This window comes from Takifugu rubripes, chromosome 1 (genome assembly GCF_901000725.2).
Source record: "Takifugu rubripes chromosome 1, fTakRub1.2, whole genome shotgun sequence".
Classification (NCBI taxonomy): Eukaryota; Metazoa; Chordata; class Actinopteri; order Tetraodontiformes; family Tetraodontidae; genus Takifugu; species Takifugu rubripes.
The window spans coordinates 17,976,314-17,993,439 of NC_042285.1; the positions used below are offsets into that span (position 1 = coordinate 17,976,314).

Here is a 17,126-nt window from a genome sequence, read left to right on the forward strand (position 1 = left end):
AACAAGACTGTGGGTGTTGTTTTGAGCATAAAAACAGTCATAAACAAGAGTTATTAAAATTTGTGCACCTCAGATAACCTTGGAATTAAGTCATGGTTGCTAATGGTGTGGAGATATTGCAAAGCATTAATATAAAGTCTTTTTTTACATAAAAAAATCATACAGATTTGTTAGAAAGCTCAAGTCTACATACTTTTGATTAAAACCAGGGTGCAGACTGGTTTTGAGCTATTCTTTTTTACCGACAACAACAATGTTTCCGCTAACCATTTTCCCACAGAAGGGTAGCTGGTGGGCCTTTTCTCAGACATACACAGACAGAAAACACCCCTGTTGTTTCCAGTCGGCCTGTGAATGAGGACTGCAGAACAGAGGCTGGCAGCAGTCTACTGTGGATGCTTATCAGGAGGGCTCACAACCCCCCTTGATGCTACTGATACGGAGGACAATAGCTGTGCGTGCATGGTGGGAGCTTTCTTTCTCTGCCTCACTGAAACTGACTTCGCTGCTGCCTTTAATGAGGTCAGGGTAGCCTGCTGGCTGTATTTCATCACTGAACACAGGCCACACAGACATAATAAACTTCGGCAGGATGACCTGTGCAAGTCAGAGATATCTTCTTCCAAAGCAAACATGCCGGACATACTGCGCCAGGCAACGCCGATCCTTCACTCACCAGGCTGCACATCAGACGGTTCAGGCAGGAGCTCTTTCATGACCTGTTTGATTTATCAGCAATCAAAATATTATTAAAGCAAAGGTAATTTAGATTCCCGTTTTGTTTATCTGAACCCATCTCTGGATGGAACCTGGTGCAATCGGCGTGCACAGCTGTGAGGCCTTTCAGCAGCGTTCAGGAAACGCACGAGCCTCCTGCTTGACTTGGCCACAGTGATGACAATGAAACGAAGTTTTTTGCAGATGTTCTAACGTATACTTTTGGTTGTTGCTTGAAAATGCTCCAGAGTGCATTAAAAACGCCTAAAATCAAGCTGAAACGCGACTACAGGGTTTCGTCGGGTGTCGGCAGTATGGAGTTGCATGCTGGGTTGAACCGGTTTTTTGGTTTTGGGTGGGAGCAGAAGACAGTAAATGTGGTTTACTGGCTGTGAGCAGCCCCACTTTCATATTTAGGTAGTTGGGGTGGGGCTCCCTTCAGTTTCACTCACTTGATGTGTGTTGTATACTTTTTACAGTACTTATTTAACATGTTAAGAAAGGTTTAAAGTTTTTTTTATGACAGTCAAATCAAGCTAATGATTAACTATTATGAGTTTCTTTTATATGGATACATTGACTCTGTATGTCATTACTACTGTCTTATTATCTTAGACTTTGCTAGTTGGAAAACTTTGCTTCATTTGGAAGCTATAGTTTATAGTTTACGTCATTTTCATGCAGCGTATAAATCTTAATATCTGCAAAATGATCAACCATAAACAACATTGTTTTTGTTTAAAAGACCCTCGACTTCCTTCAATAAAACAATAAAGTGTATAACAGGTTCAGTACATATAAATAAGAATAAGAATAAGAAGAAATGCATCTACTTCGCCTTCCATATTATGGGAATGAAAATATTACCTTGTGGAGTGTGAGTAATATGGGTGGAATTTGTGTAAAGCAGTGAAATCTGTCTGGTATTCATCACAATGTTTTGTTTGCATGTGATAAACCTGAGCCAAAGCCACCTAGGTCGCATAATAGGCTAGATTTAATCCACATGTTAGAAATGTAATGTTCTCATGCTGTATGCTTTTAATTTGGAATTAGTCCTCGTCGTTGCCGGTTTCCAAATTGCTGCAGCGTGAAGAATCTCATTTGCACACGCAACAGTGCACAGCTTTACTGTGACAACATTTTACACCAGTTCGGCCAGTTTAACTTACATGTTGCCAACGAACATTTCTAAACTAACAGCTCGGCAGTGAAAAATGCTGTTCTGTGCATGACAAGCAGGAAATCCGTCATTTGGGCTGAAACTGCCCAAATGACTGCTGGCTGTAGACTCTGATGTCATGTCATCGTGTGTCCAGCCTCTTGGTCCAGCCTCGGAGGCGTTACTGCTCCCGGTATCAGCAAGTGCAGGACAAGAACAGGCTCATTGACGGAGGCGGAGGGCAAAGCACGCAAGTTCTCCGCAGAGGAGCTGCCAAGAGCGAGACAAAGGTGTTATTTAAAGACGAGAGGCACAAGAGCAGGAATTTTAAACAGGTAGGTTGCTTCAGTATTCGATTCCTCGCCCCTCCAAACCTTAAACTTGCAGAGTTTCTAAAGAATCTACAGAGTTTGTAAATATCAGAATCCTGCATGTTTTTGCAGAAAAGGAAAGTCTTTTAGAACTATTTGGATTTTTTGGGGGTGGTGGTGGTGGTGGGGGGGGGGGGGGGGGGGGGGGGGGGGGGATTTTTGTTTTTGTCAGTTTTCATCTTGCCAGCGTCTCTCCGCGCTGCGTGTTTGTCTGCTCGGCCAAACACGCAGAGACAGCAGCACTGTATACAAAGCTGACGTCTGATAAGAGAAGTTTGTTCCCAGCTTTAGCTCCGCCAATCAACAATGGCAACAATGACTTTGTGGGGTTTCTGCTGCCGTCCGGGATTTTCTCGGATAGACTCGGTGCTTTACGCACCGACGCGCACTACTTTTCCACCCTTCTCTCCCCCCTGTCCGGAATCTATCTGAAAGATTTTTATCCCAAACCAAAGCATGCAAATGGTGCATGACAGGAGGACCTTCTGACAGTCACGCTGCACCTGCACCTTTCTTTTTGGCAGCATTAGCACATGAAAATGCTCTACAGCGGCTATTCGTTTGCTATGTATTGAGTAACAATAGACGTTTTCAGCCAATTTGTAAATGGATGCTGGTGAGCTGAAATGGGAAGAAACTGAGAGATGAAGAAAGAAAGAGAGGGAGAGAGAGCGAGAGCGAGAGCAGGGCTATGTTCCGTTTCTGTTATCTGATGGCGTGGGTGTTAAAAGGTTAATTATCTTGAAGCCTGTGGGGCTACCTGGCACCTTCAGGTATTTTCCATATAATATAAAGGAATTAGATAGAGACCATTGTAAGGATTATCTCAGCATAGAAAATCCTTCCAGAGGAATGAAAAGCACTCTCAGTGTCTAAGAGGAGGCTAAATAGAAGGAAAATGAAATGAAAGTATCATATAGACATGTGAACAGTCATGATGAGTGAAAATATACCATAATATCCTCTTCACCATAACTTTGAAACCAAGCATTCTCAAATAAAATCAAACGATGTCATTCTTTTAAAGTAATACTCATTCATTAACACAAGTAAAGGACATATTTGTTCATTTGCAGCTGCAACACGTCCTCTAAATACGATAATATACATTAGAATTGTAAAAATCCTAAAAATGTGAATGTACTCATGAATATTAAAGGGAGCCCTCAGCGCTAATTTGGTCCAGGTGTTCTTGTCTTTCCTTATTTTGACTTTGCTGCTTCCTTCATCATCTGTTGTGGCTGTGTCAATTACCCGTCCAGCACAAGTCTCCTGCGCAGGCAGATGCCCAACGCGGTCACATTTCACTGCTCTCTGCCGTGCTGCGTCGCCCATGGTCAGTGACCCGCTATTTAACCCCGGCTGGACCGTTTTGCAAGGCGTCGAACCTCCTGCTGATCCCTGCACACAATTCACTCTGTAGGCGCGCGGGTCAGCCGGGGGCGACGGCGGGGTTAAGCCACTTGTGTTCCGGTTTTGATCTATTACCTTTCACCTCTGATCTTTCCCACTGCGGCAGGCTGCCAGTCAGGGAGAGATCCCGACGAGAGATCACAGCCCAGATCCTGTGAGGGTTAAAATTCAGCCGTCCCATGGAGGTCTTTCCCTCGTCAGACTGCTGTGTGCTACTGATGCGATGGTGGATAAAGTTGCCAAAAGCTCAAAACTAATGAAACCCACATTTGGAGGTGTACATGTTTTTGTGATGTGGGATTGGTGTTAAAAATGACGTGCTGGCCTCGGCAGCCATTTCGTGCGGCTCATCGAGGCGGTGACAGCTCATTTGTCAATTCCCCCTCCCAAAACCCGGGTGGTGGGGGGGGACATTACTTTTTTTATTCCAACAAGCGTCTCACGGGAAAACAATCTTTAAAATGGCATCCTGTTTCTCACCCTGGACAAAAGCTTTGTCTCAAAGAGACTAGAGGGCTCTGGAAGTAAACCCTGTTTGGGTTTCATGATCCTGTTTCCTCACTGTCAATTCTGTGTGCCAGTGGACCTAATGTAAACACTTATTGTGCTCCCCCCAAAGACCCCACATCCATCACAGACGACTGTGACGCAGCAACAGAACGTTTCTATTAACTCACTACTGTTTTAACAAGTTAACCATGTTAAGATTCTTTAGGATCTGGTAGCGTTCCACAAGTGGCTTTATGTCTGAGTAGCAGTTGGGGTCCATATGGATGAAATCAGCCATCCTTAAAAAAAACCCCTGCTTCTTAAGTGTGTTGCCTTCTTTTCCTTTTTATTACCACTATTATTTAGCCGTTAACAGATTAACCTATAAAGTTTACTGGTCTTTGTTGTGGGTACAATAATAATAATACTGAAACGAATATTGGTGTTTTGAAGATACTGAAATTAGCACTAGCATTTATTTGTCACGTCTTTACATGATTAGTGTCTGAAATGACTCAGGAATGATGAAGATGTCTTCTTCTTGCAGGATCTGTTCCAGACAGAGGTGTGTTTGTGTGTAACCGCACAGGCAGCTGTTCTTGCTGAAACATGAGTCTGAGCACCAGCGAGCTGGAGGACTTGTTCAAGTTGTTCGGGGACCCCAACGTCTCCGACACCTTGAGCAACATATCCAGCGTGGACACGATGATGTGCGCGACATCCTTCGACCGCAACGCCCTGCTCTACTCCATGTGTGTCCTCTACACCTTCATCTTCGTCATTGGGCTGGCTGCGAATGCGCTGGTCCTCTGGGTAAACATCCGTGCGCAGAGAGACTCCACCCCTCGCCACGAGACGCACATGTACATCGCGCACCTGGCGGTGGCAGACCTGTGTGTGTGCGCCACCCTGCCTGTGTGGGTGAGCTCGCTGGCTCAGCATGGCCATTGGCCCTTTGGCGAAGTGGCCTGTAAACTCACCCACCTGCTGTTTTCTGTCAACCTGTTTGGAAGCATCTTCTTCTTGGCCTGCATGAGCGTGGACCGCTACCTGAGCGTGACGATGCGCCAGAACAACGAAGACAGGACAAACAGGAAGCTAATCCGTCGCGGAGTGTGTGTGGGAGTGTGGCTCCTGGCTCTGATCGCTTCTCTGCCGGACACGTACTTCCTGCAGACGGTGAAGGCGACGCATGGGGACACGATGCTGTGCAGGCCGGTGTACCCAGAGGAACACCCCCGGGAGTGGATGGTGGGCGTGCAGCTGAGCTTCAACCTGCTGGGCTTTGTCCTCCCCTTCCCCATCATTGCGGTGTTTTACCTCCTGCTCGCCGGAGCCTTCACAAGCTCTTCATCTTACTCTTCATCCTCCACAGTGGAGCAGGAACGTCGCGTGAGCCGCAGGGTAATCCTGGCCTACATCGTGGTCTTTCTTGGCTGCTGGGGGCCCTACCATGGAGTCCTCCTGGCTGATTCCCTGTCTCAGCTGGGCCTGGTACCTCTTACTTGCAGCCTAGAGAACGTGATCTACGTGGCCCTGCACCTCACACAGTGTCTGTCGCTGCTCCACTGCTGCTTCAACCCCATCCTCTACAACTTCATCAACAGAAACTATCGCTATGACCTCATGAAGGCCTTCATCTTTAAATACTCCACCAGAACGGGCCTGGCCCGCCTTATTGAGGCCACTAACATATCTGAAGCCGAGTACTCTGCTGTAGCTCTGGATAACCCGCCGCAGATCTGAAACATAGCTGGACACTGTTTTCAAACCTTGTGTCTGGCTGCAATGATATTTAGGATTCTGTGATTCAAGACACAAAAGAGTGGAAGAAAAATCAGCAGAACAGGAATCTGCTAAGCTCGCCTAGAAAATCTTGAAGACCGTCCGATATCAGCTTTCATGAACTGATTCTAAAGCACTTAGACAATAGCTCATTAATTTCCGAAGCCACAGCAGTAACGTAAATCCATGCCTGCACAGGCAAGGCATTAAATATTGTATCAGCACAGTCACATTCTTAATGTTTTGTATTAAGTTGTATTTATATCCTGTACATGCAGACTGTGTAGCCTCGTGTATATTGTAAATCATAGTCTTCACACACTGATGTCTGCTCAGTGCTACATTCCAGGCAGTACCTCATCATGAGTCGAGCTGCTGACTGGCTCTGTATTTGAGCCCTGTTGCCTCTTTTTTAATGCACCACCAGTTCAACAGTGCAACTTTGCAGCGCTTTTCCATTTGCGATTCTGGAAATAAGCAAAATTCAGCTACTGCACCTACCAAAGCTCATGTACCAGCACCTACCAAGGAGTTATGTTTTAGTTAGATCCATCTGTGTGAACACAGATGCCAAGGATAAAGCTTTTTTCCAGGGCCGATGATGTAATGACATTGTGCCGTCTTCTTTTTTCTATGCTAAGCTATTTTAACGTCATTCTAGGCAGAGACTGGTGTTAAGTGTCTAATTATTTGTTTTAAACATTTCTCAATACCGTCATCTGGTTTCTTCAACTAGAACTACTGAGTATGAGTAGAGACTAGCCCAGAGTTATGGATACTGGATACAATAATAGAAGCTAAAATGTCACGATGTGATATGGTGATATGGGCAATTATTCATGTTTTTAATGAGGAAGCAGCTGTGGCAGGTGACACCTTTCTGTGTATCGGGACCAAATATTGCGAAAAAAGTGTAGTGGTGTACATATGTCTGTGTGTGAATCAGCTCGACAGTAATTCTAGGTGTTGTGCATTGGGTCAGTTACTGTGTGCGGACGTAAACGTCACACTGTGGCGTGTTTATTTACACGTGCATGCTTTTACACTGAAAAGAACTCAGTGCTACAGGTGATGAGAGACAAACATTTGTGTAGAATAATAGAGGCATTTGATATTGTAATGTGTATAATTTGTTATGTTATATATTAAATATACAAAAATAGCAACCTGCTTCTGTTATTCATCTGGCTCTTGTCAAATAATCACAAACTAGGGATGAACAGTTGTGACTTTGGAACAACGACCTGGTTATGGTTAATCTTGCTCTGAATATACACAAACAAATACGCACAATGATTCAGTTACTCTATCTCCTGTCTGGGAAATGGACACACAAGCAGAGACTGCAGTTTAATCTGTCACCTCATCAGGAAAAATGAGCCTCACGCACCTGCTCCCACCCAGACGGCGAAGGAGGGGAATAGATGTGTGAGGTTCTGACAGATTAGACCTTCACCACAGATGCACGAGGCCATTCCTCTCGCCGCTCGGCCCTCCCATCCCGACACCCTGCAACCATCTGATCTGATCCACTCTGGACTGTCCGTCTTCCTCCCGTGAGATGATGAGCTCAGCGAGAAAAAGCAGAGTAGCAGCCAAGGACCACACCAGGCTGTCGGCGAAGGCCGCGGTGATCTCTCATCCACGGTTGAGTCATGGTGTTGATGCAGTTGTTACAGTCTTTTCTACTCATCTGAGGGAAAAGGAATGAGATTTCTCCCCCTTTTTGTTTTTGATTAGTATTTGTCTTGTTAAAATAACAGCAATGTCAACAAGTAAAGAGATTTTTCAGCTTTATTATTCATCCTGTCCCTCTCTTCCATTTAAATGACACTTTGTCCTCTCATGCATATACAGTTTTAGCGCCTCAGTTTACTTTTTCAGCGCCTTTGACACCATTAACTGTAGTGAGAGTATATTGTTGCTGGCGAGACATGTTGACAGTTTGTGTTAGCAACACCAGAGTGTAGGAAGACAGCGTGTCAGAGGTTAGTACACTAAGAAAACCTTAAACTGAGTTCCAAAGGTCAGAGGGTGAGAGTGATCTGCTGGTGATTGCCAGGCCTAGTGATTTGCCAGTGTCCCTGCTCTGGACTGTTTATCTCTGCCACAACCGTGGGTTCACTGCCCGTCCGACCTTAACCCTGTCAATACCGTCCTGCTGTTGCCGCTCTGCTGGTTTCTCCAGGTCAGGGTAGTTCCACCCACAGGGGTACAGCGTGTAAATCAGACCTACTCAACTGTCCACAACTCCAGCTGTCCAATGTGAATTTTGTTGTAGCTTTAATAAACTCACATGTACATTAATGTATAGTTGCAGGTGGGATAAATTGTGCTTTTTAAATGGGATTTTCACGCATTTTATAGGAACCCTAAACACTCAATAGATGAGGATGTTGTTGCATTATTTCCCCACAACACTGTGCAGGTTTTAGAGAAATCCAAAATGAACGTGGAAAGATTCAGTTACAACATTATTAAGTTTGAGATGATCTTTAATCTCTGTTATTGAGAGTAATAACACGTGGGGATGGAGATTAAAACTGACTATTGTTCTGCTCTCTGGAGCCACAGAAGGATTTATGATTCAGTTTTAAAAATACAAGCATAATCCCTACACCTGATTTATAGCACTGCTTGATTCTATTCAATACGAATTACCCGTAACATAACAAAGCACCACACCAAGAAGCTTTTTTTGCTTGTTACTCATTAACTCTTTGACAAGAAGGTCTTGCAGAAAAATTATTTAATCAGTTACTTCCTGTATAATCATTATTCCAGATGAGGTGTTGTGATGTGTGACAGAAAACACTCCTATGTTCTGAACTCAGTATGGTGTGTGTGTAGCTGCTGCAGTTGGAAAAAAAGAAAAGAAAAAACGGCCTCTAAAACACACCTCTGTTTTACTTGGCAAGCAGTGAAGCTGTGAAATGTTTTGCTTCCTTTAGCAGTTTGCTAGTTATCATTCTCCTTTGTTCCCCTCACAGGTCGCTCATACAGGCCGTGCCAGACGAACCACTGAGCTCCTCTTCTACATGGACCCAAACGCTTTTGTGTGTCAGAGACAAAACTAATATTACAGAAGCAAACTGTGAAAAGGTGCCGCTCGTAACATTATACTGGCCTGCTGTTGTCTCTGGCTGGAACGTGAACTTTAAATCTAAATTTAAGTCTTTCAGAGCAGAAAAATGATAAAGGGCTTTACCACAACCAGCTGAGCAGTCCAAAGGTGATAAAAGGAGCATCCTTTGTTCAGCCCAGGCCCGGCTTATCTGACCTTACTGTTCTTAGATGAGTTACAGGCGGTTCCTTAAGTGGCTTTGCCGAACGTTGCGGTTTGATTTAAAAAGCAGAAGCACTGAGCCAGAGATGAAATCAGCTGATGGAGTGTTGCTTTCCAGCATGTCTGTACCTTAGGCAGGGGAAAGATAACACCAGTGAATGATGAGACGGGGAGGGGTGCAGCAGTGGGGAACAATTTAGAACAACTTTATTTCCTGGATTTGAATACGAAGAGATGCACTTGCTTGCGTGCACGGAGCTGGAAGATCAACTATTATTATTTCCAGCTCATTTGTTTTTGACTCCCATTCAAGCCTGTGCTTGATCGCTTTCTGAACTGATTCCACACGAACTTCCACATCATTCACTAAACAGACTTGAATTATTAATGAGGCGGGGGAAGACCGTGGCAGCTGCTGGTGCATGAGAAGAAAGCGAGAGGATACGGAAGATTGGCACTTCATTATTCCGTCCCTCCCGTCAGGACAGGACAAACGATCCGGCCAGATGTGTTCAGCTGGGAGAGCAACCTGAGCAACGTTAATTCCGAATGTGAATTTATGAAGTCAGTGCATATTTAACCCCAGGTTTGAAAACATTAACAGATTTTATTACTACATTAAATTATATCTCCATGAAGAGATTTCACCACCCCTCATGAATGAACGTATGACTGACAGAAACATCATAAAAGGTCCTGCAGGCCTGCACAGCAAAGATTTTTGAATCAGAATATATTTTAAGGTCTCTTGTGATGCTCTATTGTCCCTATTCTTGCATTACAAAACAGGACATGTCATAAAGACGTCAGACATCTAACTTGAGTCTTCAGAGGAAATGAAATCTCTGACCTATTTGCAGAAATTATACATTAACTGGCCTTTATGGTTTCCATAGTTTTGGTTTCACTGGCCTGGTTTGAAATGAAAACCCGCCTCCCTCCCCAACACAATGAAAGTGGGTTCCAGTGCGGTAACTCTGGGTTCTTCAGGACAAAGGGGGGGTCACTGAAAGACAATGATCTGAGATTCTAAACGGTATTTTTCGATACTGCATCACACCAGATTCCTCCTGTGAAGGGAGGACTCAGAAGCTGAAACCTCACAATCAAAATTCTTGGCTCTGCTTTAAAAACCTCTTTATGGAAAAGAGGGAAACATTCCCAAGACCACATTCTTGAAATGGAATTGTAATAAAGGATTTTTAATCCTGTATTTAATGACTTCTGCAGGCAAACCCCCCTCAGCTGACAGCCATCAACTAAATTCAGCACGCACGTTTGACAGAGATTTAAAACAGGTCGTTGCTGTGACGCAACAAGGCAGCGGAGGGCTGTAAAAATAAAAAGATCAGACTTTTGCATGAGCTCTTTTATGTTATTGTAGTTTTGTTTAGAATATAGTTTAAAATATTGGCTATCAGCAAAAAAAACATAAAATAAACTTTATGGTTCTCACACTCTCCAGAGCTCTTTCTTGTTAAGACATCCTAACAGCTATTTATGAGCCAAACACAGATCAGACAGAGAACTTTCCAATAAAAGCTTTACATGTGCCGAGAGTGATGGCCTGTGATGTCCTCTCCTGTTACCTACAGTACCAGCGCCAGGCCTGATGATGATAAACTCCTCATAAAGCAGCCCAGAGTATATTCGGAACCTCTAATCTCTTCCAGATCTGCAAATGTGACTGCAGGCCAGGAACACACCCAGTTCGTACCCGAACCACAGATTGGGTGTTTAGGAGGCACCTAATCCATCCGCCATCGCGTTGACTTTAAGAGTTGGCCCTCATTGAGTTAACCACCAGCTCCATCAGCCTGGCAGCACACTCACATCTGAGCCAGGAAGGAAGCGTCAGAGGACGTTCTGGAGACGGTGGCTGCTGCATTGTAGCTTTAGAAATACAAGACAAATTCCTTTTAATTCAACGTGGTCCACCATGTTGTCCTCTTGCTTCGTCCATTAATCAGCATTCATTCAATCTTTATATCACGACTGGAAATTTGCATCACAACTTGTGCTGATTCATGCACAAACAATTCCATGTCAGATCATTGTTTATGAGCCCCCCCCACTTCAATCGGAACTTTTTAAACTCCTCACTGCCTGCAGGCGAAGCATGCTTTGGTTTATTTTAGCTTTAGAGAGAGACAGAGCGAGAGCAGCAGATTGAAGGTGTTGACGTGCTTTAATCTCAGCTGACAATGTGCTCCGACAGTAAGAGCTAAAATCAACGGGGGGGTTGTGTCCTTCCAAAGAGACACAAAACTAAAAGAAAAACACCTCATGGATTCATATGTTTTGTCTGTGTTGGTGTTTGGAACATCAGCAATCTGCACTGGTTCCTGTCTGGGGTCAGACTCCGACTTTCCACTGGGGGGGGGCACAGTCCGTTTGTAAGGCCTTATTAAGTTACTTCTGAGCTCTATATATCATGAGGCAAATATTGACTCACACCCAGGAGCATTTAGAAGCTCCAAATCAAGCAAATGTGAGTGTTTTTGGACTGTGAGATGAAACCGGAGTATTTGGAGAAAACCCACACAGGGACAGGGAAAACATGTAAACACCACACAGAAAGACCTTAGCGGGACTCAAACCCACATCCTTCTCCTTCGAAGTGACCCTGCCCAGAAAAACTCCTTTAATGTAACCGTGCCGCCTAAAATAATGTCTTTCAGTGTAACCGATATGGCTGAATTAGTGACCCTTCTACATTTTAATGGAACAATAACATTTCACACGTTTTACATTTATGGTAAAATATAAGGAGACACATGAATCAAGCTACCGCCTTTACGAGCATTGTTGCTGGAACATAGTGGATGTGACCGTGGTCGTGTGGTGTTTCTCCATCGTGGTATTTCACTCGTATAAGTGCCGCTACACACAGAAGATCGTCTGAGGAGGCCTTTACATCTGCCAAACACATCTGCGTCTTTCCTGCTCCGCTGCTGATCTCTCTGGACAGCAGCTCAGTATCAGTTTACAGGGAGGATCTCTCACAATGACACAGCCAATTTGCGCCCTGAGGTGAATGTCTGCGTGTCATTCAGCAGCCACCACGGAGCGCCTCGTCTTTAACGACAGGTACTCATCGTCCTCTGCGACGCCTCGGTTGCTTCTCCCGCAGGAGTGAAACTTCCACTGGTTTCCTGGAACTCACTCAAGCGTTCCTCCATTATGTTTTTGTGGTTGCAGGCTCCTTTTCGGTTTCCAGTGGCCCACTGGTGCACGTCTTGCACCCTGCTGCGAGAGCACGACTATCGGTTGTGCAACACAAACTATGCTGTGGCGGCTGAGGTTTCCAACATTCAGCCCTGGACCCTGCGCAGAGCGACGCTCCTGTGATCCCTCTCTTCAGTGTGGGAGCTTCCTTGCTGCTGTTTGGACTCAGTCTGGTTCCACAGAGCTCAATAATCTTTTGTGGTTTGACAAATGAGCTTTTAAAAAGGCTCCTGAGAAGTAAAACAAAATGGCAGGGGGATGAATGGGGAAAGGAAGTTGTAGTTTCTGGGTATGGATGAGGGTTTTGGGTGGGGAGGCTGAAAGTTGACACACCCAACGTCTGTGCACGTCTGATACCAAATCTCACCATTGACCGACATGAGTGAGCAAATGAAAACATGTTACACACCGTGTTTCCCCTCTGGCCTTATGAATAGATGGTATTTGTAGAGGCTGTAGTCACAGGGTTTGTTTTTTTCTGTCCTCTTTTCACCTCAGCCGGTCGCCCCCGTGTGTCCGTGACCTCTTTTCATATGTTTCAAGTCACCATTGTTGTCACAGGTGCGCCTATTCTGTAGCTTAAAAACAAAGATTTTGAAATAAGAGCTGCAGGGGAAACACAACACCAATATGGCAATTAGCACCACCAAGAAGGTCATTTATCCGTCTTAACCAAGTACAGTTCACTTCAGCTTTGTTTTGGAATGGAAACCCCTGGTCTGCCTCGAGGTTGCCCCCCAGAGTTTGGGGACATTGATAGCCTCACTGCACCGTGGTAGGCGAATGCTCACCCTAATTTTAGCTAATTTAGTGACATAAAAGCAAGATTAGGTTTATATACAGTTTAGTTCACATTTGTCCCCATTGTTGACGCAAACTGTGGTGGAAATTAAATAAAAAGGTGTAAGATAGAAGAGCTGTACTGAAGAGAGGTTCTGTTGTCACTGTACCAACAGACAACATTTCCCAGGGGGCTCAAATACACATAAGAGTGCAAGATAACGAGTGTTGTACTCCCCTGGCTCTATTTCCTAGAAGTAAAGGACCTTGGTACAGATGGAAAGTCTGTTAATTACCACTATCTGCTGGTATTCATTAAAGGTCATGCATGGAGGAGAACAAGTACATATATGGTAATGGTTGGCGGATTGTGGATGTGCAGTCAGGTTAAACATTTAGAATTGTCAGAACACACGTGGAGGAAAATAAGGAATTACAATTCAATTAATGCATAGTTATAAAAAAAATACAGATTGGGAGTGCAAGGATATTTCCCAATAATGTTACAGTACCATTTAGGTACCCTTTCCCCATAACACAAAAGTTCTGGGAACCCCAACAGAAGGCTGGCAAAATGTGGCAGAACTTGGATCAGTTCATTTGGATCTGTCTAAAAAGAGACTTTTATGGACCTGAAAATGCAATAATATAAACCAGCCTCCAAAATTCAACCACATCAAAATGCCCAAGTGGGATCTACCCATGTCTATTGGAATGTCTTCGTGAACAACCATTATGTTTTCAGGTGTGAGTCCTTGTATTTGCTACATATTGAGTACCAAAATACTCATTCTTAGGGTTCGAGTGAGGAGCTGGGTAATGCACTATGTCCTATGAAAGTCCTCACAAAGATAGAAGTACAGGATGTGTGTGTGTGTGTGTGTGTGTGTGTGTGTGTGTGTGTGTGTGTGTGTGTGAGAGCGAGCACCATTGTCTGCAGCATTGTCTCATAATGTTGCCAAAGTAACCTGAACTCTCAAGAGCAGCCTAAACATGTCAGAAGATAATGGGGCAGATGTAGCATGATAGCTAATGATGAGCTTAAATCTGAGATAAAGGCTCTTAATGATGAGAGAAAATATGAAAGGAAGAAAAAATCTGCACAATATTTGTGCACAATCATATTTACCTGCCTGTCAGAGACACGAGGCCCAACTTGACACTGCAGACATGAGCTACAATCTTCTAAATGGTCTAAAGAAAACCACATGTTAAAGCTCCAGAATGATGCACGTCGCTCCAGTCATTCTGTATTTTAGTATATGTTGTTGAGATGCTTGTCAGAAACGTCGGTCTGTTATTGACTCCAGCTAAAATTCCACAGCTACAAAATCACACTCAGGTATTTATATAAAGGCAACGATTGTGATTTTGGGTTTTCTTCATTTCTCACCAGGAGGTTCGTGATGACATCATAGCACATGTGTTTATTGCCTTCAAACCAGCATTTCTCAGGACGATGTGGGATCATCTTCAGACTTGTCATCAAGTGGCAGCAGGTCATCAGGTCAGCTATATATAAACACCTCCAACGCCTCGACCACACAAGTCCTAATAAAAGCTTCATTTGCTGCAGCTGTCTCAGAGGAATGTTTCCTGCTTAACCTTTGGTTAAGGTTTATTCACATATATAGCTATTTTATTTACAGAAATACTGTTAAGTACAGCACAAACACTGTTGACTGGAGTAAAACAGCCATTATTAGGCCCATATTGTTGAAAAGCGGCACTTTATTTTGAATTACAACTGTTGGCCTCAGTAAGCTGCCGTCACTCATCGGTTGCAGCAGTCGTGCACGAGGCAGCGTGCACGAGGCAGCGTGCAGATTTGCTCGTGCGGCTTCTTGTGACAGGGAATTTCGAAACAATGAAGTAATCTGAATCTATAAACTTATACATAAATGTAGTGGAGATTGATGGATGAACATTTTCGTTGAGGCTGATATGTTTTCTGTCCGGGCCTAACACCGGGGTCATAGTCTGTAATTCTATAGGGGTACTGGGGGGGGGAGGTGTTGGGCAAACATGCACATTCAGAGGAGGAGGTGTGTGTTTCACCACTGCCTGCCGCAGTATTAAATGGCTTTCCTTCGTGTACCTGTCACCTTGTAATCAATAATGCTGCAATAACACCCAAACCCGGCAGCCGTCAGCGAGCCGCCACCAAAACTTACCCACACTAAATGAAATGCATCCATCAACCCCGCCTGTCTGCTGGCTGCTCACACATCACTTGTCGGAGGTTTCGGAGGTTCCAGGTAACATCCATCACATCTGCCCACCCCCTGGAGGGGGTTGGTGCCTGGGACGCACAGGCGGTGATCCTGAACCACACCGGGGCACAATCTGGACGCACACCGGCCTACATCCACAGAGACAAAGACACATTAAACACATCAGCGACACACAAGTGCTGCCGAACACTGCCCCAACACCTCCTTCTCCCTCATTATTGTGTGGAATTACTTTAAGCCGCTAATCCACATTCTTAGTTAAACCCCTGTACATTTCCCCTCTGTTTTTCATCTGTTTCCCTCACTTCTTTTCCACAGATTAGGTTTGTAACAGTGTGTAAATGTTGGTGGCCTCTTAGCTGTGGGAAACAAAGCTGCAGCTCGTTCTTCTGAACGATTCTCACATTAATTTTACCTCATGTTCCACAGATGTTCCGGGTGAGGCGCGTGTGTAAATGTGCGTGTCTGGCTTGGGATGTATGCGTGCATGTCATGCCAACGGGGGAGAACATGTGGCAGCACGGTTTACACTTTCTCACAAAGGCGGCTCAGCAAAAGCTTCATGTTTAAACAAAAAGTCAATCTTCCTGCAGGTCTGTGCTGATCCGTGCGACAGTGCTTTGTGCTTATTGTTTTGCTCCCTTTTAAGCTTTTGTGGTGAAAGGAATAAGATTTAACAGTAGACAGACAGAGGGTTTCATTAGACACATCTGCTCTGAGGGTCCTCATCCAGTCTCCATGACCAGATTCTCCCAAAAAAAATGCCAAAAATGTTATCAGGACAAAAGATAAGATTTGTTGTCTGGGTTGCAGTGAGCCAGACAGAAGCTGGTTCACCCCCCCCCAACAGACAAGAAACCCTAAAGTCTTGACCGAACAAATATAGGTGGATTTTATTCAGCAGCAACGCGCCACAGTGCTGGTTCAGGTAAAGGATGCACAATAGTCTCTGGGCTTTACGCGTTGCGTTAAAACGCCTCTTTTCCTTCAGTTTGTACAGGCTCCTCATTAAATATTTGACCCGTTGGCTTTGCTGCGCTGCCTTGTTGTAAAACACATGAGAGAATGTTTTAAAGCTAATTGGTGTCAGGATAATGCCAGCAGCCCTGCGCTCGCTGTCTGACAGCACATGCACGCTTCCTGTCTCCACGTTACCTCCGGGGGGACAGCTTGAATAAGTGTGACCTCGGAGCGGTGTCAGCTTGATGACGGTGATATAAAGGGCTGATGTTTGGGTTCGCCGTTGAGGCGTCAAGGCGGAAGCTGTTGCCATGACTTCACGGCTCTTGCTGTCAGGAACTAGAGAACATATTGGCAAGTTTCGCCTAGAGAAAACTACAAATTCAAAGCTTGAGTACTTCACAAATAAGCAGTAATCATATAAATGTCACTCACAGTTTATGGTGTGTGCACTGTTGCTGGGTTGCATCCCCGTTTCATATTTGCTTCTTGGATATTCCAGCGTGTGTCAGACTGACACTTGTATCTATAAATATCACCTAGGCTAAATTCTGTGGTGACAAAGGCGATGCCATGTAGGCGTGGACAGAGCCGTAAAATACTGTGGAGGTAACCAAGGGCAGCATCCTGGGTGAGATAAAGTCAAATATACAGCAATAAATGGACACAATTGCAGGCAAACAGGAGCTAGAGACCACCAA

At 44.6% G+C, this 17,126-nt stretch overlaps 1 protein-coding gene across 1 annotated transcript; it reads left to right on the forward strand.

The window, feature by feature from the left end:
- Positions 1–2,057: 2,057 nt before the first annotated feature.
- Positions 2,058–7,103, forward strand: LOC101071332 (atypical chemokine receptor 3). Its single transcript, XM_011608982.2, has 2 exons — positions 2,058–2,214; positions 4,700–7,103. The coding sequence occupies exon 2, from the start codon at positions 4,762–4,764 to the stop codon at positions 5,896–5,898; it is 1,137 nt and encodes a 378-aa protein (XP_011607284.1). The 5' UTR covers positions 2,058–2,214; positions 4,700–4,761; the 3' UTR covers positions 5,899–7,103.
- The last annotated feature ends 10,023 nt before the right edge of the window (positions 7,104–17,126 follow it).

What these genes read in the sequence shown, in the direction of transcription:
- LOC101071332 (XM_011608982.2), top strand. Translation starts at nt 4,762, where the DNA reads ATGAGTCTGAGCACCAGCGAGCTGGAGGACTTGTTCAAGTTGTTCGGG.